At 39.6% G+C, this 25,103-nt stretch overlaps 1 protein-coding gene across 7 annotated transcripts in view; it reads left to right on the top strand.

Moving 5' to 3' along the window:
* Akap13 (A-kinase anchoring protein 13) overlaps positions 1-25,103 on the top strand; it is a 370,808-nt gene that overhangs the window by 192,910 nt on the left and 152,795 nt on the right. For all 7 annotated transcript variants that reach the window (XR_003846961.1, XM_029555684.1, XM_029555683.1 and 4 more), the window contains exons 7-8: positions 1,226-4,361; positions 7,881-8,008. Coding sequence is in view for 6 of the 7 variants with exons in the window: in XM_029555684.1 (XP_029411544.1) it covers positions 1,226-4,361; positions 7,881-8,008 (3,264 nt within the window). In the remaining variant the exon portion in view is untranslated. The remainder of the gene's footprint in view (positions 1-1,225; positions 4,362-7,880; positions 8,009-25,103) is intronic.

The following is a 25,103-nucleotide window of genomic DNA, read 5'->3' as shown; positions in this document are numbered from 1 at the left end:
GCATGGTGATGTTGGTCTGTAATCACAGCACTCAAGAGGCAGAAAAAGAAGGAGCACAAGTTTATGGCCAGCCTGGTTTAAATAGCAAGTTCCAGAGTTAGTCAGGACTACATAGTAAGACCTTGTCTCAGAAAATAAGCAAACAAAACTAAATTATCTAAAGATTTTTAAGGCTGCAATAGCTTTTTTTTTTTTTTTTTTTTGCAATAGCCAAAGTACCCTCTGACATTACTTAAAAGTTTGATAATAGCACTATATGCTCTCATTTATTTAATATTCAGTATTGGATACCAGAAGAACCACTTTTATCAAACAGCCCAATAGTATCTCTTGTTTCCCTGTTGACATTCTGAACCTAATGTAAGTAGGTAAGTTGGGCTGTGCATATTTGGGGGATTAAAAGATATTGTTTTAAGCACATGAGTACCTGGTTACATCTTTTGATTGAAAAGAGTTGATGAAACTGGTTAGGCTTTGGTTTTACTTGAGTATATGAGGCAGATAGACTTAGAGTACTCCTGTAAAGACACCTAAGGATCCTTCTTAGCTGTTATTTGAAGGTTTGTCATGCTTTCTTAAAATAAGGTTTCTGAGGCTTAATTTTTTTGTTTCCTAAAATAGAATGGAAATTAGCCACTGTGTATATTCTGAGTAATACTTAATATCACAATGGATACACAGATATTGGAGAAGATAGTAACAGAGAGGAAAGAAAATTTGTCTTGATTAGTGTATCATTTGAACTTAGAAGGGCTGGAAAAGTAGTGAGTTTTTTCCAGTGGGGTTTTGCTTACAGGTATCAATAACATCTTTTTCTCATGGCCACTTTTCTCTTTTATTTTTTGAAGTTGGAGGACAATTTTATCAGGACACCCCCAGGGCAGGCAAGCGGTAAATCTTAGCAGGATCTGCAGGAGGAGAAGGGAAGAAAAATGGAAAAAACCCATGCCATTTTAAGCCAGCATGGAGGACAGACACATGATGTTATTAGCAGCCACATGGTAGAGGGGGAGCTTTAGAAAAAGAACAAGGCAACCCAAAATGTTGAAGAAGCCCAAGATGTTAGAGAAAGCATGCTTAGAAAAGAGAAAGAAGAGTTTAGAAAAGCAGGCATACTTACAAAGCTTTATGACTATAGCCTGATAAGCTACTGCTCCTGGCCGATTTTAAAAATTATCTTTCATCTCCTGGCCGGTTTAAAAAATTATCTTTCATTTCCTCCTAGAAAACAAACATCAAGCAGATGGACAATCTTATGCCCCTGATGGTGACAACACAAGAGTCTGCTTGTCTGCCCAGTGCCCCAGAGACGGGTGGCCAATCCCTACCCTGTGCATCAGAGCCTTTGGACAGTCAGCAGCTTTCTTCTGAAGAGGCTACGAGTACTCCATGCTGCCAAGGGAGCTCTGTGGGGCAGTTTGAAAGTTCCTGTGATTTGTCAAGTGTGGTTGAGGAAGAGAATGCAGTCTGTTCTCATAAGAAGAAAAATAAAGGCGTGGAGAGAAAAGGGGAAGAGGTGGAGCCAGCATCTATTGTGGACTCTGGATCTATATCTTACCAAAACAGCTGTCTTCAGAGCATTCCTGACTGTGGAGTAAAGGGCACAGAAGGCCTTCCGTCCTGTGGAAACAGAAATGAGGAAACTGGAACAAAATCTTCCAGAGTGACTACAGATCAAGAATCACTGAGCAATGGGGGCAGTGTGCTACAGGGAGACATGGTAACAGAGCCAGGTGCATGCCAGCTTTCTTCTGGAAAGGAGGTAGCAGACAGTTCATCAACAGGTGCTAGTGCCCCAGAGAGTGCAGGGAAACTGGAACATAGTCAAATGAACCCAGATGCTACTATCCAAAACAATAAACATCAAGTAGGAGAAAGTACAAAGGAAGGATTTGAGAATTCTAATATTAGCACATCTGGGGCATATGATGTTCAAGTTGTTTGTGAACCTGTGGACAAAGCCAGTATGCTTAACAATGTCTCTGCCGCCAGGGCCCTGGGTGCCAACAAGCCTGCTGAGTCGTCACTTGAATTAAGTCCTGGGAAAATCCTCACTGAAAAAATAGGAATGGAAACTCAGAAGAGAAGCTGTGAGGACAGAACTGATGCTATAGTTGATCAGAACTCTCTGGTATCTCCGACTGCTGCAGAAGACATGACTTCAGACGGACCAGAACCTGACACTCCCCTAGCAGGACAATGTGAGGCACCAGCACCCTTGGATTTAACCTTTTCTAGGATAAAACCAGATGGGATGCCAAACCAAGAATTAGGATCAAATTCATGGCAAGCTCAAAGCCAAAGCAGCCAGTCACGGCTTTGTTCTACAGCTGGGGTGGGTATATTTTGTGCTGAGTCTACAGGTCAACAGAACATAGTGACTTCCGATGGTGAGCTGGTTGTAAAACATTGCAGTGACTTAATTAGCCTGCCTGAAAGCACAATACAGCAGCCAAACAGAAAAGATCTGTGCACTGCCCTCTTCCTGGAGGACCCACAAACTGACACAGTCACTTCTGATGCTGTGATAAATACCCAGGAATGTGTAGATTTTTGTCCTCTCAATGTTTTAGATACAAAGGACCAAAGAAAATATTTGAAACAAGATACACCTCTAACAAATATGTTTGAGAATGTTTCACATCTCCCTCCAGTTGTCCCTCAAACTGAGAAAAGACTAGTGCCAGACCAGGCAGTCCCACCAGGCAGCACTTTCTCTCTGGCAGGCAGTCCAGGCAGTGAATCAGTAACCAAAGATGACGCACTTTCTCTTGTCCCCTCCCAGAAAGAAAAAGGAACAGCAACTCACCAGCTACATAGAACTATAGCTTGTAGAGATGGCCCAGCTGGAGGAGATTTGAATGATTCTGATAAACTACAAGACGGGGTGACCATCCTGTCCACACCTTCTGCTCCTATAGAGCTTCAGCTGAGCATGGGGAATATCAGTCCCACAGGCCTTGGTGGAGAACATGAGGGTCCTGGCCCAGCAACTCCTGAAGTTCTGACTGACTCTTCTCAGCCAAGTACGGATAAAGCTGTTTTGGCCTCTGACTCAGTTCTGCCTGAAGAAGGGAAAAATCTGGTAGCTCTAGAAAGCTCTGCAGTTCAGGAACAAGATGACAAGAATAAAGCAGTGCTGTGTTCTTTCAATAAGGAAGACAGGCTTTCTTCAGAAATGTCAGGGGAAGACCAGAGACCATCACCTTCTGGGCAAGAGACACCAGAATTGTGTGAAAAATCTGTCTTAGCTGTCTGTGCAGAGGACAATGCACTGCAACAGAGTAATTCACCCGACACGCCCTCTGCCTGTCTAAAGACTGAAACTAAGCATAAGGAGGAAGTGGCCTCTCAAGTCTCCCTGCTGACTGAAGGTGGGGTTGTGCAGAGCCTGGTACCACCAGGAGCAAGATTGGCTGCAAGTGCAAGGCAGGAAGCCTCGGGTGCAGAGCAGAACAGCTCATCTCTGTTGCCAGGTTCACCGCAGAATGTATCTGAGGCTTTTAATTGCAATCAGCGTTTCACTTTGGATGTTGGAGTGAAGACCTCTGAATTTCAAGGGAAAACTAATGCTTGTGAGGTAAATGGAAATGTGATGGTGGATACTGTAGTGGTTAATGCTCTGCAAGGTCCTCCAGAGCCCAGAAGAAAGGACACAACACATTACACCAGAGACATTCCAGTTTCAGAGTGTTTGTTGAACCAGAAGATGCATATGACTCCAAGTCTGTCAGAAGCTTTACCAGACAAAGGTGTGGCTGGTTTACGGGGAGCTGCAACCCCAGAGATGGTACCTCTTGATTGTAAGAGAGGGAAGCTGAAAGGAGCAGAGCTCAGCCCTGCCCTGGGTAACTCCAAGGAGGTGCCACTGGATGAAGAGATACTGCAGCCTCTTGCCAGAGACCTCCCTACAGAGACAGGGTTCCCAGCTCTTGATGATAGTGGTCTCCCAACTGACATGAAGGAAGTCACACAGGCATCAGGCCCAGGAGAGAAAAGCAGTGCTACCTTTCCATCTTGCATGGTCCCAACCCAAGCTGCACATATGCCTATCGGAGCAGACCCAATAGAAGAGACTGCCATTCGTATAGTGGAAGCTGTCATTGAGCAGGTCAAGGCCTCCAGAGTACTGGTAATCAAAGGAGAAATCAGTAATATATCACTGCCCAGTCCTGACTCAGACCTTCAGACTAAGCAGGTCCAGAATGTTTCTACAGAGAAAATAAGTCCTTTCTCACCTGGGGAGACACCGAAGATGAATAGTACTCAAGAAGCCTCTGGGAACCTTGAAGAATGTATTGTTGGAAGGGAAGAACCTGGGAAAATTATTCTGCCTATCCACACGCCTGAGCCAGCAGCAGGTAGGCAAAGTATATTATGAAATTAACAGCACAAGAAGCATGTTTCGTTGTCTCTTAAGTACTGGTAAAAATGCAGACATCTTTGTTGTTTTAAGGTCTTGCCTGCTTTTTGGTATAAGTTGTCACATTAATAGTCATTACTGTCAGAGTCACGTCATCTTCAGTTGGACAGAATTTACTTCCTATATTATAGACACAAAGTTTTTTTTAAGCCTACATTTATACTGTCTGTCACACTGGAGCCATTACATTTTCTAAATCTGGAAGACAGAACTTAGATCTGAGATGATGTTAGATATTGAAGGAATTTTGCTTTTTTTCTTTAGAACCAAAGAACATAGTACTAAAAAGAATGTGTTTATTTACAGGTTTGAAACACTCTTTTGTGTCAGCCTAATCTGTTGTGGGCAAATTTAAAGTCAGAGTTGTTTCTGGAACAACTTTTTAAGTTTTTTAAGAAGTACTGTCTTAAATTAACATCTAAAATGGTGGTATTAGGTCGTTGATTAAGTTTGGGGTGTGTGCTCCCTCTTTTTCCTGCCTGAGGAATAGACTTCCAGGTCTGTTGCTTATTACTTTGGGACAGAGTCTGAGAATTCAGGACCCTGCACAGCACAAGGGATAGGATACAGGATTTCCGCCCAAGCCCAGTCTGCTGAGCTGCTGTCACAGGCAGACCTTGTGTCTGCTTATCTTAGTGAAGCAGCTGCACCGTGCAGATTGCTCACATAGTCGCTTGTTCCATCTATGCGTAACCATGTCCAGAGACAGCAGTGAGAAACCACCATTGCTGAGTGGAAATAAGCTACTTGAATAAAACTTCTCACTGGGTTAGAGACTGAAGCTGAAACTGGAGTCGGAATGGGTGTCGGTCTTGTCTTGCGAAGTCTTTAAAGGTCAGTTGGATGCATACTTTTATACCACTACCTGCTACTAGCTATAGACAGAAGACCTGTCTCCATGTCTGCTCCTATGCTTTTGTAGGTAAGAGGTGGCTTACTTTTGTCATTACAAGTCGATTACCTTTTGCTCTTCTTTTAAACTTTTGGTAATTCCTTTAAACATAATACTTTTTAGAATTGTGGATGCGGGGTTTGGAGAGAAGTGAAAAACAACAAAAAGTTGCTTAGGAAGAGGTGCAATTTAAATACAAGATTTATTTTCCCTGATAAAGGGCTTTTAGCCATTTTGACCCCAACTCCCAACTCCAGTTAAGTGATTTAAGGAAGCTGAGGTTGAATTTTTGGTAACTTCAAATTTTTAGATTGGTTGCTGCTTTAGATGGATTGCTATCTCAAATTAAAATGAGGTTTCTAATTTTTAAAATAAGGCATAACAACAAATCTATTTTGGGGGCCCTGGCAGGTTGACATTTCAGAAACATGGGAGTGGCTGTAAGTTGATACCTGGCTGTGTTCTTTTCATTTGGTGCTCTGTCCTTGGCCACTGTGGATGGGATTATTTCTCCTGGTTCTGTGATCAGAATTTAACCCTAGCAACCGTGAACTCCGTGAGATTTGTATCTGTAGCACTGGATCAGAAAAGGTAAAACCGGAGAATTTTAGACTTTGATGCTCAATCATACACAACTGCAGTAAAGATACTAAGAAATGATGTTTATGGTTTTAAAGTTTTAAGAAGGAAGTTTCAAAAGTGAACATGGGTTTGGGCTTGGTATGTTTTGTGTAGGCGAGTTATTTGTTCTGCTACCAGAGGGAGTCATAACAGGCTTGGTGCTCAGAAAAATGTAGCCAGTGGTGAAGAAATTGGTGTTTTCTTCATGAAATAGCCAGTACTGAGGAAAGTCCCTGGTCACATTGCCTTAGAAAAAAAAAGCACCTGAGTATGATCTCATAGCCAAACAGTATTTTCTGTGAAGGTTGCATTCCATTCATGGATGGTTTTATGAGTGAGAGGCATAGGTTTAGCTACTGATTTGGATGGAGCCAGTTAAAAGAAGCAAATGTGGCCCTCACCTCTTCAAAAGTTTTGATCAACCACTGTGCTCAGGAAGTTGGTGCTTGACCTAACTAAGCCAGTCCTGCAGAGTTGCCAGTGCCCCTCAAAATTCAGTAATCCATGTTTACTATTTTAACTGGTTGTTACTTTCCAAGATACATATTTTCTGTTGATAGTTAGGAAAGTGAGGTTGTGCTAAAAATCACAACTCTAAATAAATAAAATAACCCCCCACCCCCCATGTACACAGTTAACTCTGATTCAGAAATGATTTCCTTAAGTGATCATTATTAATGGATTGTTTGGTTCGATTTTCAAAAATAAAGCCTTAATTGTATGAAATTTAACAGATTTATATTCTCTGGATAAGCAATCCATTTTTTTAAGTTGCTGTAATAATATCATGTAATTATAAATGCAAAAAACCAAGAATTATGAATGTTTTTTGTTAGGAATGTGACTTTCACAAATCAAAGAAGACCTTTAGCAAGTCATAGGTTCTGTTAAGAGTAAACCTTCAAAAATACAAAAAAAAAAAGTAAATCTGTGGTGAAAGAAGCCTCCTTGCTCTTTTGTATGAGGGGCATTTTTATTGCTTGAGTAGTGGCATTGCTAGATTAGTAACAACTACATGAAAATGAAATGACAGTTCCGTTTGTATTTGAAATAATAAACTGAATTTTGATTATTCAGCCATATTTCCCCTTTAAAGAAATGTCAGAAGCCTAAATTTGTCATTTCCTTCCTGTGCTTGTATGACCATGTGGTGGCAAAGTAACAAAAACCATTACTGTTGGATCGTTTGAACATGGCCAGCAAACAACTGTAATTCTAGAAAAAAAGAATATATGTACACACACACACACACACACACACACACACACACGCACACGGAGTTGCTGGTTTCTTTTTTGTAAGAGTTTTTTTTAATTCACATTTTTATTGAATTTTTAGAATTTTCGTACAAAGTTGCTGGGTTTTGTTTTTGTTTTTGTTTTTTTTTAAACCGTGTTTTGCTTTTGGAAGAATAACAGTCTAAACAAAAAATAGTAAACTGAAATTGTCCAGTCTTATCAATTAAAAGGATGATGTGGATCATGGTATATAATATAATTTTAAAGTCCTATTTGTCCCAAGCTTTATCACATTTTCAGTGGCTTTTTCTTTTTTCAATGTACAAGTATCTTTTGCTTTAATGACGTCCAAAACGGACTGTCTTATTTCAGCGGTTAGTCTTTGCCCTTGTAGCTTATGAATTTACTCTGTTACATGCATGTTCATAGGTTTTCATGAAGTCATTGATGAAATGGAAACCCAATACACATTAAGTCGAGACTTCTTTAGCTCTGAACCCATTTAAAGGCTTAGGGCCAACCACACAACCCTTTGATAAGGAGTAGCTCAGCATGGGGTTAGAAATGACACCAGCTCCTGACTTTGGTGTTTGATGGAAAAACAAACAAAACACATGAAACCCAGAGTTTGTTGTGTAAATAGTAAGGCACAGTAGTCAATTTTTTCTTAAATGCACTCACTCTGTATAACCCTTACTCTTTTCAGAAATGCCAGACACTAAAGCTGAAGATGAAGTGGGTTTTCTGATTAAGACCAGCCCTCCTTCTGAGGAGGTGGCTGTAGAAAGTGGATCTACTATACCTCAGATGAAGCAAGGCCCGGAGACCCAGGCGGTAAGTGGCATCTGCAAGCCTGTATGGACACAGAGTATGTTTAGCTTAGTCTGTTTGTCTGCTCTGTGGCCTTGGTTTTGTTACAGGGTTGGACAGAACAGTGTTTCACTCTTTCTCTCATTCTGTTTTGAAATGAAGATGTATTGTTGTAGTTAAGCTTCATCACTTGAAAAATCCCATACCCACTTGTGATCCACCCCTCCTGTTCCTCCCCCTATTCAGCTGCTGGAAGTCATTAATGTACTTTCGCTTTCTATACATTGCCTGTTCTTGAACTTCATGTAAACGGAATTATACAGCTTAGGTTCTTTTTGACTGGCGTTAGCGATTTAGCATAGTATTTTGAAGTTCATCCATGTTGTAGCATTGGTGATTGCCAGATAGTAGTCCATTATATAGATATGCTACATTTTTGTGGGTATTGGAAAGTTTTAAGGTTTTGGCTGTGGCTGTCAGAAATCATACTGCTTCTATGGGGATATATGCCCCCACATGCACAATTAATATAGACATGTTTTCATGTACCTACCTAGAATTCCTGGATCATGTAATAATTCCGTATTTAATCAGAGAGTTCAGTTCTATTTATCCTAAATTCAGATGATTAGCTTAGCCTCTGTATAACTCAATTTTTTCATCTCTACTCATCACCTTAGCCTTAACTATCTAGTGTCTTAGTGTTTGGTCAAAAGGGTTGACTGAGCTTGTGATTATAGTTGAGGGTGGAGTGGCATTTGTTCAGTATTACTTAGTCCAAATGTTCTGACATATGTCCAGGCTTTGTTTTGGCTTTGGGAATAGGCCAGTCATTGAGTCATTGACTCATTCTCTTCCAAATGGTGGCAGAACAAATGCATTTGTCTGATGACCTGCAAAGCTAGAGTGATGGAGAGCTTGTGACAGTTTCCTAATAAATGTAAATACTGAAACCATTTTTAAAGAGAAAACTTAAAGTTCCTGTTTTCTTAGTCCAGTGATCTAATGCCTGTCATATAAATCAAGGAGTGATTTCTTATTTTTTGATCTACTTACCATGTACTATAAGCCCTTACTTTAGAGAAATAAGTACTTCAGAATCATGGTGCATAAAGGAATTGGACTACATCAAGATTAATGTTTGCTTATATCGTCAGGAAAAATATATGTATTAAATACTGCAGATTTCTTAATTTCTCTGGGTTGGAAATTATTCAAAATTAGGAGGTAAAGCCATTACTGTACACATAATAAGGTTAATTTACATTAAGCATTTCATGTTTGTGATTTGTTAAGTATTATCAACATTTTAATTTAATATTCAACATTGCCTCTTCTTGCTATTGTAGTTTTGGGGTAGGGGGGGTCTAGACTTATCTTTTGTTACCTTTTCTGAGGTTGGAGGACTGAGGGACTATTGAATTTATATTATAGAAGCATCAAGAAGAGCATCATATAATTTAAGTTGGGAGACGTGGAACTTGGCTTATTTCTAAGACTTTTAAATTTGAAGGGACCTTAAAGATTATCTAGTATCTTTGCTTTGTAGCAGTAATTCAGGACAATTTGACTTGCCTTGTTTCACCATTAGTTAACTGTTAACTGAGCTAGAACACAACTTCTATACTACTAAATTTTTTCTTTATACAGTTGTTTCCTGCTTGAAGAGTTCTCTTAAGGATACTTTTAAGAAATTGAATTCACTTGGTTTAGGATGGGTTTTGTTTTTCAATCAAGTGTCCTTGAATAGTGCATACTCAGATTCAAAACATATTGCATTATACTCTCATGCTTTCTGTTATAGTTGGAGAAATTTTTCTTGTCATTTTAGGATCTAAACCACTTCAAGCTTTGGGAAAAAATTGTTTTTGATTAATTTATTTTTATTTTATACATATGAGTGGTTTCATTTATATATAAGTGCACCATGTGCATGCAATGCCTACAAGATACCAGAAGACAGCATCATATCCCCCTCAGAACTGGAGTTACGTACGGTTTTATAGCAGTCATGTGGGTGCTATATACAGAACCCAGATCCTCTGCAAAAGCGGCAAGTACTCTTAACCATTGAACCATCTCTTCCAGCCCCAAAACTGGTTTAACATATATTCTTACTATTGAGTCTGTTTGGCTGCATCTAAACATTGCCAAGATAGTATTTATCTTAAGAGCTTGCTTTTGGTGCAGCAGTCTTTAAGATTTCTCTAGGCTTGCTTTTTTTCTTCTGCTTCTGCTTCTGCTTAAAGAATGGTATGAAAAAGTATAGCAGCACATGGTCAATGAGAAGCAAATGACGGCAAATTTGTGCTTAGAAAAGCAAAGACCTCTGGGACAAAAGTCGTTTGAGAGTATGATCCTTTGTAGTCAGGGAAAAATTTCAGATTCTGCTTTCTTTGCCTCTGTGTTAGAAACTAATATAAAATTCCTGCAACTAGTAGGGATCTTTTGTTTGTTTGTTTTTTAAAGATATGGCCAAGTTCATTCAGAAAGAGATGAGTGTCTGTTTACTGAGGTATCTTTAAAAAAATTTGTTTCCAAATGCTCATTACATAAGCTTATTAGGTCTATGGGATGGTTAATCCTGAAAGCCATTGTATCTTGTCAGGATGTCCATGAAAATAGTAGCCAAATATGAGAACAAATACGTTCAAGGACAACTGTAAAATCCCGTATGGTGAACGTTAGTTTACTGGGAAAGTGTACTCTTTAACATCCTTTCTCTGTCAAGAAAGCATTTCCAATCAAAACCATTATCTCTGTTTTGTAGTTAAACACCTACACATCAATTTAAGTGAATTCTCATTCTTAGCTCTTCATAGAATAATATTTAGTATCTTCTAAGTTGTGATCATTACAGTGTTGGTCTTGGACTCTCCTATTAACATCTTCTTGTCAAGATTGGGTACACTTAGGATGGTATGGCCATAAACTTAACATCTTCTTGAATTCTCTGTTCATTCATTCATATATTTTGGGTTATTAAGACAGGTTCTCCCAGTAACTCCCACTGGCATTTAAACCAGGCTGGTCTTGAACTCACAGAGATCTGCCTGCCTCTGCCTCCCAAGTGCTAGGATTAAAAGCGTGTGCCACCAAACCCAGCCCCTCTTTATTCTCTTTTTTATTTTAAAATATTGTATTTATTATTTTTATTTGATGTATATGAGTGTTCTTTGTAAATGTATTAGTGTTGTACAATACCTTCGGAGGCCAGAAGAGGACGCCACATCCTCTGGAACTGGAGTTGTATATAGCCTTGTGGATGCTGGGAACCAAACTCTGTGCAAGAGCAGTCAGTGCTCTTAACTGCTGAGCTATCTCTCCAGCTCCTCCTTTATAATTATTAATGGGAACATTGTGTTCTTTCCCTCATCTTAAGTGTCAGACCTTTGTTTCCATATGTTCAGGAGTTTGTGCCCAGGTGTTGGTTAAAATTTTTCCTGCTTCCTGCCGGGCGTGGTGGCACATGCCTTTAATCCCAGCACTTTGGAGGCAGAGGCAGAGGCAGATGGATCTCGGTGAGTTCAAGGCCAGCCTGGTCTACATCATGAGTTCCAGGCCAGCTGGGGCTACAGGGAAACCCTGTCTCAAAAAGACCAAAAAAAAAAAAATTTTTTTTTTTCCTGCTTCTTGTTGGCTGTTGATAGCTTTCAAGCTCAGTTACAGCAGGAAAATAGGGAAGTTGCCAAGCTACTTGGTAACTCATCTGACAGGTACATTCAAAGTGGCTTACATGATGTCACTGTACTAAAAGTTTTTATTTTTCTAAAAGGACTTTTAAAAAAGTATCTCTGCTATCATACAGTTGTGCTACCCCAGTTCCACAGTGGTCCCTAAGCCTTAGGAGGAGAGGGTTTGATATTGGTGTCTTATTAGGCTTGAACACTCCATAATCTCTTATTCTTGCATGTTGGCCAGTTGTGGCTGTCTGTGTTAGTCACCATTTACTGCAAGAAGAAACTTCCCTGGTGAGAGTTGAGAGATGCATTAATCTCTGTGTATTAGAATAAATCATTAGGAGTCAGTTTAATACTACCTGTGTTTAGCAGAATGATAGTAGTATGTTCTCCCCTATGGCCTGTTACCTGTCTGGCTACAGGTTCTTGGCCTTAGCAACAGTATCAGGCATGGGCTGCATTTTGTGAAGCAGGCCTTAAATCCAATCAGAAGGTATTTGTTTATTCCCATGACATTTGTACCACTGTTGAATCAGTGGACATATTTTGCCAAGCCAGTTGTTATTGTGGCTTGCCAGGGTTCACTGCTGGGTAAGGCTGGTAATTGCCTTTCTCTGCTGGTAACATTTATATCACCTTCAGAGTACTAAGAAAGCTAGCTAGCCAGCAGAGATGAAGCTTTAAATTCCATACCAGCTTGGTTTCTGTCATATGTACATACATGATTTGTAGTCTTGTCTCCTTCCCCTCAGGAAAGGCAGCTTGGCCTCTTTGTGAGTTGCCAATAAGTTTTCTCTGCACCCATTTGATAGTTAAGAAAACCAGCTCCCTACTCCTTAACTATTCCTTTGGGTACAATGCTATCACTAGCATTAACCACAAGAAAACTTACTCCTAGGTTTCTTTTTTTGGATGCTTCCCCTAAGTCCTAAATGGAGAATTTCCAGGAAATTTTCAGTGACTGCTTCTGCCGATTTACAGTATAGTTGTAAAAAAGATAAGCCTTGAAAACAAAACAAAACAAAAACCCAAAAAACAAAAACACCCATAGAGCCACAAGTGGCAAAACTCTATTGGAAAACTGTTAAGAGATAATGTGTGCAAGGGTATAATTTAATGATTTGGTTATGCATCAAAAATTCATTTTTGCTTATTTTTATGTGTGCAGAGGCCAGAGGAGGGCATTAAATCCCCTGGAACTGGAGTTATGAACATTTTTTTAGCCACCGTGTGGGTGCTGAGAACTGAATCTGGGCCCTCTAAAATAGCAGCCAGTGCTTTTAACCACTAAGCCATCTCTTCAACTGCCTAGTTATACATTTTAAAATGACCTTGACCAATTTAATTTTCTCTTGCTTTCATTTTCTCTCATATATATACTGGTTAGATTATCTCTGATTTTTGTTCTAGCTCTTCATTTTTGACCATCACACACTTCTGAAAGGATTGGAATAAGTTCATAAGGGTTGGAGTATATCTTGTGGGTTGAACCAATGGACAGTCATGAGGGACTTAAAAAAATGAGACTTTTCTTGACAACCAGATTTTTTTCTTTTTCTTTTTCTTTTTTCTTTTTTTTTTTTTTTTTTTATTTTTTTTGTCTTTTTGAGACAAGACCCTATAGCCCCAGCTAGCCTAGAACTCACTATGTAGACCAGGTCGGCCTGGAACTAACAGAGATCTGCCTGCCTCCCAAGTGCTGGGATCAAAGGCATGTGCCACCACACCCAGCTGACAAGTCAGATTCTTTTTGTTTTTGTTTTTTGTTTTTTTCTTTTTTGAGACCTGGATCTCCCTGTAGCCCCAGCTGATCTGGAACTCACTATGTAGACCAGGACAGCCTTGAACTCACAGAGATCTGCCTGCCTCTGCCTCCCAAGAGCTGGGATTAAAAGCGTGCACCACTACACCCAGCCTAGACAACCAGATTTTTAACTCTTAACATTTTCCTTAAATGTTTTCCTTTGGGGTTTTCAGTTATATTACATTCCCATGTCTGTCCTCCCTCCCTCTCTTCCTCCTTTTCCTTTTTCTTGTTCCCTTCTTTCTTCTCTCCCTCCCTCTTCTTCCTTTCTCACTGTGTAACCCTGATTGATTACACACTCCCATAGAGATCAGTCTGCCTCTGCCTCCTGAGTGATAGAATTAAAGACCATTTCTTACCTTATTTTAATTTTTTTTTAAATATCATACTTTCTGTTAAGACTATGGGTGGTGATTTTAGGTAGTAGACTTTTTAAAATGCTCTTGGAAAAAAATTTATTGTATCAGGCCATCGTAGCAATCAGTTAAATTTTCGTGCCACTTTATGCTTATTCTTGGGGTGCCCAGTGATTTGTTCAGTACTTGACTCAGTAAATGTTCTCTGAGTTCAGTATTCACAGATGCTGATATGAAAATAGTCGTTGACACACTCATATTTTTAGTGGAAAGAGAAAGTTATTTAATCAGTTGTGTTAAAATATAGTTGTAGGGTTATTTATTAAAACAACCTTTTAATGCTAAATTCTTCCCTCTGGATACATTTTTTAAAGGATTGAAGTATTATTTTGCTTGATGTATACTAGACGTAAAATCTTCAGTAAAACCATTATCTGTTGGTAGATTTGGCAGTGTCGTCATGAGGTGATATCTTAGGAAACCTGTGTTTTGCCTCTGATCTCTAACTTAGAGTTGCTTTGTTTTATCTCTTAGATGAGAAGGCTTCTATAGTAGAAAATCTAAAACAAAAAAGTTAGTCAATACATAGTACATGGTGCCTATAATTCGGGCAATTACAGACTTGAATTAGCTGTTATGTATTTTAAGAAGATGCCTAATAATGTCTTGCTGATTGACTATTGAGAGGGTAGATGGAGTTAATTGTTTGCTTCACTCAGCTTCAGGGATATTAATTTCATATGTTGAGTCTCCACGGCTGCCTGTGGGTTGATTTCATTCATTTACTTAGTAAGATGAGTACCCTTTCATAGTCTAGGTATGGCATCAGATATGTAGAGAGTTTTAGAAAGTTACTGCCTCTGCCTTTGGTATACATATAGTCTAGTCAAAGCAAACCAGCACACGCAGGCACAGTTGCAGTGTGTGAATGCAGTGTGTGTAGCATGGCATATTGGATACCATTAGCATGTTTGTGGAGCCCAAAGAGAGGGACACTGGTCTGAAACGTATGGTATTTTGGGGGTAATAAACATGTAGCACAGGCGGTATCAGAAAGAACAGGGATAGGTTTAAGGATCTGTTGGGGTCCTTTGCAGCCTTACATGCTTGTACTTTTTAAAACATCTAACACTTCAAAGGTTTTAAAATCCCCTAAACTTCAGAAAACCCCAGTTTGCAAGTATCTGATCTAACAGTAACCCAAGTTTAAGAAATGAAGGCAGGAAATTGAGAAAAGTTAGCATTTGTTCATAGAAGTATGAAGAATGGTTGTATTTAATAGTGCGTGAACCACATGGGAATAGTAGCACTTCTGCTTTAATATTTCCATTCATCTAGTGAAAATTTTTATTCTCACTCCTTCTTTGACTTCATGCAGTGATTATAGGCATTCTTCCATTTTGAGAACTCCCAAAGCTCTGTGACTGCTAATGGATATAAATAGTTGTTGTGACATTGTCTTTAACTATTTTTATACCTGTGCATATGTAAAGTCTTCCAAAGAAAATTAGCTGGTGGTGAAACATCATCAGTAAACTTTAGGTAAACAATACTTTTAGAAGCACATGTAGAACATCTTTAAACCTAACTCAAATCTCAGAGTTAGGAAAACCACACACTATGCTAGCCTTCCTTGTCTATAGGTCATATCCTGCCCTGGCTAAGTTGTCTGAATTGATTACTACTGAAGTTTTGGAACCTTGTTCTGTGGTGAAATATCCTGGAACAGTTTTGCTTTAGATATTCCCACTGAAGATAGTGGCAAGAGATTTCTAAAACTGAGCTAATTGTAATAGGAATAATTATACAAAGTACAGTTTCACAGTGGACACTTGGGGTGTACAAATTTGACTTTGAGCTTCCAGAAATTCACATCATATATACCCATACATATATGCATGCACACAAACATGGATACCCACGTGTTCACATGTAATCCTCCTATTTAGAATGTAAGGTAACTTGAGGGTGGTGGCAGTGTGTCTGGGGAATTTATACTCAACCAAAGGAAAATGGAGTAGGGGATAAGTAGAAAAACATTAAAAATTATTTTATTGCTAGAATCTCCTTGGAGAAAGAGACTTCAATTGGAGCCATCTCTCCACTTCCTCTGGTTTGTTTATTTATTTGTTTGTTTGTTTGTTTGTTTTGGAAAAATACAGCATGGGTGACAGGAAAAACTGTAGTAGAAATATTTAAAGATTTCTTGTTTATGTTCCAGATTACATAACTACAGAAATCTGAAATCTCCAAGAAATAATTGTCCTCATTGACTCTTAATGTAGAGAGGAGTCTTGGTGATCATGAGGTCTATACCCTTAAGTTAGCCAGAAATGAACTTGTACCCTAGGCACTCCTCAAAGCACCGGCCATCATCTCTCTAGCCAGTTAGTGGTTAACACCTCTTTAAACCTCTTTCTTCTAGTCTACCTCCAACTTATAGTTCACCCGGTGTTACTGAAGTAATCAGGGGCTCCTGGAAGCCTATCCAGTATTTCTCCAAGAATACTGCATGTGTTCTATCAAGGAGAGTCATAAATAGGTCCAGTCTACTACTCAGAGACCCCTCCCTCTACTTCATTGATTCCTTTAGTCCTCTCCCTCTACCCTCAGACCTTTTCAAAAATTATGGGAAGGGTACAGCTGAATGTGCACACTTAATCTGTTTTGTGGCTGATAAGCTTTGCATCTGCTGCCCTGTGGCTTTAGAGTACTTCCTTTTAGCGGATAGCCATCTGATACAGGTTTTTGGAGGCTTTGGCTGGGCGTGTGCAAATCACACTGGAGTGATCTGGATAGATTTAAAATTCCATTCCCTATTGTCTGTCCAGAGCATGGTATCTCTCTTTTTCTATATGCTTATTGTATATTACCATCCTTGAAGTCTTAACAAAAAATGCCATCTACTGGGAAGGGTCATTGGTTCCAAATGAGCAGCCTGTATGAGTCACATAGGAATCTGGTTTTGTTTAATGATGTTTTCCAACTGTGCTACCATGTGGACAAAATGACGTGAGAAATGAATCAGTCTTGTGCTTTCCATTTCCTTCACACAATTTATTTCCTGGTAGCCCCAGAAAAAGCAAAATCATAGGATTTCTTTTTCAGTACTCTTTATCTTATGTTGCTATGAAAATCTTAACATCTGGAAAATGTACTTGTGTAAATTTTTATTGTGGTCAGTTTTTTCCTTAGGTGTTCATAAGCATGTGTGTGTGTACATGTGTAGGGCAGTGGTCAACCACAGATGTCATTCCTGAGGACCTATCCACCTTGGCTTTTTTTGAGAGTCTCAATGGCTTGGAATTCTCCAAGTTGACTAGGCTAGCTGGCTATCAAGCCCTAGGGCTCTGCCTCTTTCCACCTACCCAGTGCTGAAATTATTGCAGTTTTGTGCCATCACATCAGGCTTTCTTTTCTTTTTAAAATTAAAACATGGGTTCTGGAGCTCAAACAGGTTCTCAGGCAAGCATCTTACCTACTGAGCTATCTCCCCAGCCCCAGTCTGTTTTTATATTTACATCATTATTTATTAGCCATTCTTTCTTCTTCTGTTGTATTTAATTTCCCTCCTAAACCACCTGCAAGCCAATGTCTATTTAAGCAGAAGGGTCTACAGACAGAGGGAGTTGGACTTGGACCTTTCCTGGCTGAAGAAGCCATACACCAGATGACATATAGGCCTGTGAAGATTGGACCAGAGCCTGGGCCAGTCTGGAAGGACTATGCATGATGAGAGCCCCAGAACCCATGTAGTATACAATCTCTCCTCAGTGGCAACCATACATTTATTCTAAGGAGCCCATGAGTATTTCCCTCTCATTCTATGCTTGCAAGGCCAGGGATTGTGCAATGCCCTACAGTGACTTATAAGCAGGAGGGGAAGGAGAAATTATGTATATATCCCTATACGAGTACCTCACTTTAGACACTTAGAACAAAGTTACAACAGTAAATTGTGCTGTTGCAGTGTGTTTCTGTCCTCCAGGAGATGGTACTATTGTGCATTTACTAAATGCATTTGTCTTTTACAAATTTCTCATGTTTTTTTGTGTAATACCAGGATGCTATTCAAAATGGATAAACTAAGATTTGGACTTTCCCTGAAGATGCTTTGTTAAGAGAAACAAAGACGTGAACTAGGCATTGATATCTGGGCCAGGTGGACTGAGAGGAAGGATTGTCTTTTGTTTAGGTCTCTCTATACCATGTCCTGTTCCCTTCTGGTGGCTTTACACCATCAGGAATCAAGTAGAAATCTGCTGAAATATTTCACTCAGGATTTTTCCCTGTTGACAACGTTGCTTTCCTTAAAATAAGGAGTCAGTCTTTTCATTGCAATTCCAGAAAATGATAGATATGTCATGGTTATTTTGTCATGGAGTAGTTCCTGTCCATAATGCCAGTGTGCACAACACAATAGGTTGTGTTCCTTCCTAGGAGTCATTAGGTTTTCATAATAGAATCAATGGAAACAAGGGAAATGTAGCTCTGGCCCTCCTCTCTCATTAGTACTGAAACCTGGTACTGTGTCTGCTTCACATCAAGCCCAGTGGATTGTTTTTCTTCTTGGCTGAGCTGTTCTTTACCCGAGTCAGGAAAAGGAATTAAATTTTGGCTTTCTTACAGTTGCTGCTGCATCTGAACCCATTAAAGGAATGCAGAGAGATGTGTAAAATAATGCTTTTTAAATTTATATGCTTTCTAATTGTTAAGACTGTGTTCAGGCCCCACACCTTTAATCCCAATACCTGGAAGGCAAAGACAGGCAGACCTCTGTGAGCCATCTTGGTCTACATAGGGAGTTCTAGGCCAGCTAGGGCTACATAGTGAGACCCTGTCTACAAACAAACACAGAGACTGTGTTCCATAGATTTTTGTCATTGGCCTACCCTTCTCTTCCTCTCCCATTGCCCCTCAGACTTCTGTGAAGTTGCTAGAGGTCCTTAAGAGATGCTGGCCATAATGAATACAGATGGTTGTCAACTGCTGTTTAGTGCCAGAGTTAACCCTTGCTTGGTTGTTGTTGGACTCCTACTGGAAGATACTAGTTTTAGCTGGCTCTAGGGCAAGTGAATGGGGGTGAGTGAAGTCAGCAAGCTCTTCAGTGCTTTGTGATGCCAAACTTCTTTGTTTTATTCCTGATGGCAACCTGTATTACCATATGTCTGTCTCTGGCATGGCTCTTTGAGAAGTAGCAGTGATTTAAAAAATGATGCAAGTACATTTCCTTTAATGAATAAGACCTCTGAATCAGTCTTGCTGATTCCTTCCTTCCTTCCTTCCTTCCTTCCTTCCTTCCTTCCTTCCTCCCTCCCTCCATCCATCCATCCATCCATCCTGGAGAATTGAGACATCTCATGTAGCCTAGGCTGGCCTTAGGTTAAATGTGCTGTGTGGCTGAGGATAACATTGAATTTCTGACGCTCCTGCCTTTGCTAGGATTACAGGTATGCATTATCAAGCTCAGCTAGGCTAGTCTTGCTGTTCTTTTAACCTTGCACTCAGCCTACTGGTTGTCTGGTATCATCTATCTACAGATAAACAGGAAGGTGTCCTGAAACATGACTGGTATGCAAAGCTACCTTGATTCTTCTTTTTCATTTTTACTATTTTTATTTTCTGTGTATGAATGTATTACCTGCATGTATGTAAGTGCACCTGTGTTGTGCACTTCCTGTGGAGCTCAGAAGAGGATGAGGATTCCCTGAAATTGGAGTTAGGGATGGTTGTTAGCGGCTGTGTGGGTGCTGGGAATCGATCCTAGTTCCTCTGCAAGAACAACCAGTGCTCTTACCCCCTGAGCCATGTCTCCAGCCCCTCTTCAGGAGAGTAAAGAAGAAGAGAACAAAAATTGAAAGGGAAGATGATGAAAATCTTAGTGTGAGATGGGGAAAGCGAAGAGGTAACTGAACTCAAGTCTTGGTATGGTATCTGAGACTGAGCTAAGCATATTCCATTGGTGCAGGATGGAAACTGCCAAGGAAAGACCCAGATTGCTTAAGAGTTAAGCATCCTTTTCTTTATAGCCTCTTCTTTTATGCCCCAACGTAGAATAGGCATGATAGGAATAGACTTTACATTTTTATTTTTAATTCTGTGTGTGTGCATGCATGGGGAAGGGGTTATGTGGGTTTGTACATGTGAGTGCAGGTTCTAAGGGAGGCCAGAAGCATCATATTCCACTAGAGCTAGAGTTTCAGATCTTTGTAAGCTACCCGACATGGGTGCTGGGAATCAAACTAAGGTCCTTTGTAAGAGCGCTCTTAACTGCTGAACCATCTCTCCAGCCCCAATAAATAGACTTTTAAAATAAGAAAAGACTAGGGAACTGTTTGTCCTCTGAAAAGCATTTATCATATAACCAACTAATGTAGCTAATGGAGAGAGTTAATTGTAAAACTCTAAAGTTAAAAGAGGGAATTAGCAAATATCTTCAAAGCTGGTCTCTCTTTAAGATATACACACTGAGAGGAAATTTCAACAGCTGTTGCTAAATGGAGGAATTGCTGGTCCATTTTAACTGTAATAGATAGAACTATAAATATTGACATCCATTTTTAACAGAACAAATGTTCTTTTTGATCATTCTTCTTAATAGTAATGAAAACATATGACAGACACCTGTCATTAGTTTTTAATTTGACAAAGTATTTATTTAGAAGAGATGTGTGTATTTTTTCCTTTACATTCCCCCATACCCCTCCTGTACTTACCACAAGGAGGAAAGAGAACTGAGTTTTGGCAGGCAGAGATAACTTTATGAAACCTCTTGTGCCATGTTTTTTACCTTCTATTCTTATCATTGTGTGTAGCTCTTCATGTTACCTTCCCAAGAATTAAATGATGAGACCTTCTTAGTAAATGAAGGTCTACTTCAGAAAATGTGATTAGTGGATTTTGTAGTTGTCAAATAGTCAGAGGCTTCTACTTAGAAGTCTATTTATATTTTTTAATTGGTTGACTCCTTAAAATCTGGACAAAATCCGTTGTGGGGTGGGGGTGGGAGTTGAATGGGCTCCAAGTGTTCGAATACTTGGCCCCAGTTAGTGATGCTGTTTGTGAGGTTTAGGAGGTACTGCCTTACTGGATGAAGCATGAATGGGGGCAGGCTTTGAGAGTATATAGCCTTGCCCACTTCCAGTTTCACTGTATCTCTGCTTCATTTGCCTGCTTGAAGATGTGAGTGCTCAGCTTTCTTCTCCAGCAGCCTCCTACCAAGTCTTGCCTGCCATGATGGACTCTTATCCCTCTGGAACCATAAACCCAAATAAAATCTTCCTTCTGTACATGGCTTTGGTCATAGTTTTTATCAGAGCAACAGAAAAGTAATGCTGTGTGTATGTCTGCATATGCAGATGGAGGCCAGAGGTTGGTGTCATATGCCTTTCTCAGTCACTTTCCTCTTTATTTTAATTTTTTAAATTTATTTACTTTGTGTAGGTGTGCGTTTAATAAATAGTAATGAAACTGTGTGTTTGTGTTTGCGTGTATGTGCATGCATGCACTCACCACATCATGTATGCAGAGGTCAGAGGACAGTTTGTGGGAGAAATTTCTCTCCTTCCACCATATGGGTTTTGGTGATTGAACTCAGGTTGACAGGCTTTTCATCAAACACCAGTACCGGCGGAGCCACCTCTTCAGTCTAATCCATTTTATTTTTTGAGACAAAGTCTCTCAGAAAGAACCTAGAGCTCACTTAACCTGTTACACTGACTGGTCAGTAACTTCCAGGAATCCTGGCTTTCCCTCTCTCCTCCCCCCAAGTATTGAGGTTATAGATATACACCTCTGTACCGTACCTGGCTTTTGTGTGGATGTTGGGGATCCAAACTCAGGTCCTCATGCAACACTTTATCAACTGAGCTAGCTCCCCATCCCTTCATCCTCTTCTTAACGATAGCATTATCAGGTGTACCATTGGCTGTTCTGTTTGGCATTAATACTATTAGTAATACTGGAATTTGCATTAAAATAGGCATAAAGTTTACCTGTTGATCATTTGCACTTGTCTCAAGAGTGAAATAAGCTGGGCTGAAGAGATGGCTTAGCAGTTAAGAGCACTGGCTGGTCTTATCTGGGGTTCAAATCCCAGCATCCATGTCCATAACTCCAGTTCCAGGGGATCTGATGCTCTCTTCTGTCCTCTGTGGGCATTGCACAACACCATGACACAGGTGCACTTACACACATGCAGGCAATACACACATACACATAAAAATAATAAAATATTTTTTAAGTGAAATAAACTTTTACCATGTGTGGTTAACTTAGTCCCTTCAGCTAAATTCATTAAGTCCATAGGTCATTGAAATAGTCTTTACCTTAAGAACTTTAGTACCTTCTCAAAACCATTCTGACTTTTCATTATTGTAGTTCCACTTAAAGTATCATGCTATTGTTTGGACTTCATCTAAAGAGACATCAGCTTTCATAGAGTATTTTTTGTTTGTTTTTATTTTGAAGTATCTGTAAAATGTAATCACTTCAGAATGTAGAGTTAGAGATTCATCTTTTCTCACTTATTACATACTGTTCCTTACTTTGCAACCCAGTAGCTCTCAAACTTTTTGGACTCGAACTGTTTGTATACTTTCAGTTTTATGAAGAACTCTGAAAAAGTTTAGTTTGTGTGAGTTATATCTAGAAATGCTTATGCTTTACTACTTCATATATAATTTATTGAAATTCAGACAACTTAAAAATATTTATGATCTTCTTTAAGGTAGAGACTCTAGATAGATTGAGTAGACCCCAGTGGATGAACTTGTACTGAGTGACCTCTAGGTATACTAACTTGACTCAATAGGCCTTAACATATATGAGAGAAAGCATGGAATCGGGGAGCGGGGGCAGACACTATGGAGGGTATGGATGGGGGAGGGGCTATAAGGATAATTAAAATGTTTTGTCTGAAATGCACAAAAATTTAATTAAAATATACATAAAATATTTAGTTCATTGACAGCAACTCAGAATCTAGACTCAATTTAAAAAGTATTTTTATGAACACTAAGTATTCAGAACAAAGAAATTAAAGGAGTAACATTGTTTTAAGTTAGTTTCTAGCTTAACGGGGGCAGTTGGATTCAATTAATTTGTGTGTGTGTGTGTGTGTTTATGTGTCTGTGGATGAAAATGTGTGGCGGCACATCAATGCCACAGTCAGAAGAGCAGCTTGTAGGGGTTGGCTCTTTCCTTCTACTATGTTGGCTTTGTGTATCGAACTGAGATTGTCTTGCTTTAGTGGCAAGTGCTTTTGCTGCTTGAGGACAGTTGGGTTCTTATATTTCTTATATATTCAGTTCTTTGTGAGTTTTGACTAAAACATCTAAACAATGCAGCCAGCTGGACACGGTGGCACATGCCTTTAATTTTAGCACTGGGAGGAGGTAGAGCAGACTGATCTCTTGAGTTCAAGGGCAGACTCTTCTACATAGCAAGTCAGGGTCAACCAGTGCTACACAGCCTGTCTTAAAAAAGAGGAGGGAGGAGGAAGAGGAAAGAAAGAAAATGCAGCCAAACATAAGTATATAGTTAGAAAAGGGAGATGTATTTAATGGCTTTATCAAGTAATTGTGATAATCTTCATTCGTATTACTTAACTCATAATTGACAGGTGGTAGAGTCTTAAGTTTCTTGCAGCACAGAATCTGGATTCATTACTGAACTTTTGTGCTCAGTTATAATAAAATCCACTGGTCTATCTTGCACTTTGAGTATACCTTACCCATGCATGATTTTGTGACATTTGCAAAAGCTTTATTTTCTTAGTGATATAACTCTTATAAAAGTGAAACACTTCATTCTGTGCTAGACGAAAAATCACAATTACTGATGAACATTACCAGTCTTATCAGAAATTTCTTTAAGTATACTCACAGTAGCAAGCATAAGTCTTCTAGAATTATTTTCAACTGTGAGTCTGAATTTTATCAGCTATACTGTCAGTTGTTTCATTTGAATGACAGCTCACTTGGTTCATTTCCAGGTCCTTCTTTAAGAAAAAAAAAATTGACCCATGCAAAAAGTGGCTGGTTCACTTCAGATCTTACAGCAGCTGCACTAGTGATGTTTCTCTAGGTGCCCACCTTACCTCTGTGTACAGAAGGATTTTATACATGCTTCCAGTTTGTCACAACCAATACTAAAAAGATGTGTACCTAAAGCTTGAACTTAATATATATAGAACTTCATCAAGGACATTCTTCTGTGGATAGTCCCCCTCCCGCCCACAGGCATGCATGCATGCGTGTGTGCGTGCATGTGTGCGTGTGTAGAATGTTATAATGACTTCTGGTCTCTATGGTGCCACTACCTTGGTTTGTGCTGAGGCACACCATCAGTGCAAACACAATAAAAAAGGATAATAGTGGCTTTAATACCAAAATAACTTTGACTCTATAGATGCTGTGAAAAGGTCAGATCCTCAAGATTTTGCAGACCCCAATGTTACAGATTTTGTTGCAACTTTGTGATTTACCTGGCATACATGGTGGACTTCACAGTCTGGTGCCTAAGATTACTTGTATGGTCTGATTAGTAGTGCTGTTCTGTCCTACAATATTGCTACAAGTCACACCAGATTCATTTCATTGTTGAAATCCACCTCTGTATTCACTCATTGCAATCTCTGCCTGAAATGCCCTCAGCTGCCCTCATTCTCAGAATTCTTCCCACAATGGCCATAGATCCAGTGGAACTGTGATATGGCTCCTGTCCTTCTCTGTGCTGCACTGGGATCCTCTGTCCCCTCCAGCAGCTCTGTCTCCAGCATGTTTCAATCATATTGACTGATTTCCCTGGAACTGGAGTTAAGGATGATTCGAAGCTGCCATGTGGGTGCTGGGAATCGAACCCAGGTCCTCTGCAAGAGTAGCCAATGCTCTTAACCACTGAGCCATCTCTCCAGCCCCAGGCATTTATAATGTTTTGTGTATGATAAGTGTCTTCAGAGAGAAAGGAATACAGAAAATGTTAGCAAGGCAGAGCTCTTGTTCATTAACAGTTTCCTATATTTCGCCTCTAAACTTTACATATAAGAATATTCTTGGGCTGGAGAGATGGCTCAGTGGTTAAGAACACTGGTTGTTCTTGCAGAAGACCCGGGTTCGAATCCCAGCACCCACATGGCAGCTAACAACTGTCTGTAACTAGTTCCAGGGGATCTGACAGCCTCTTCTGTCATCCGTGGGCATTGCACGACATGGGTGCACTTACCTACACACAGGCACAATACTCATACCCCTAAAATTAAAACAACAAATAAAATATTA

The sequence above is a fragment of the Nannospalax galili genome, unplaced genomic scaffold (genome assembly GCF_000622305.1).
Source record: "Nannospalax galili isolate Female #2095 unplaced genomic scaffold, S.galili_v1.0 scaffold63, whole genome shotgun sequence".
NCBI classification, from domain to species: domain Eukaryota; kingdom Metazoa; phylum Chordata; class Mammalia; order Rodentia; family Spalacidae; genus Nannospalax; species Nannospalax galili.
The sequence above is the reverse complement of the archived record's forward strand: the minus strand, read 5'-3'. Positions and strand labels throughout refer to the sequence as shown.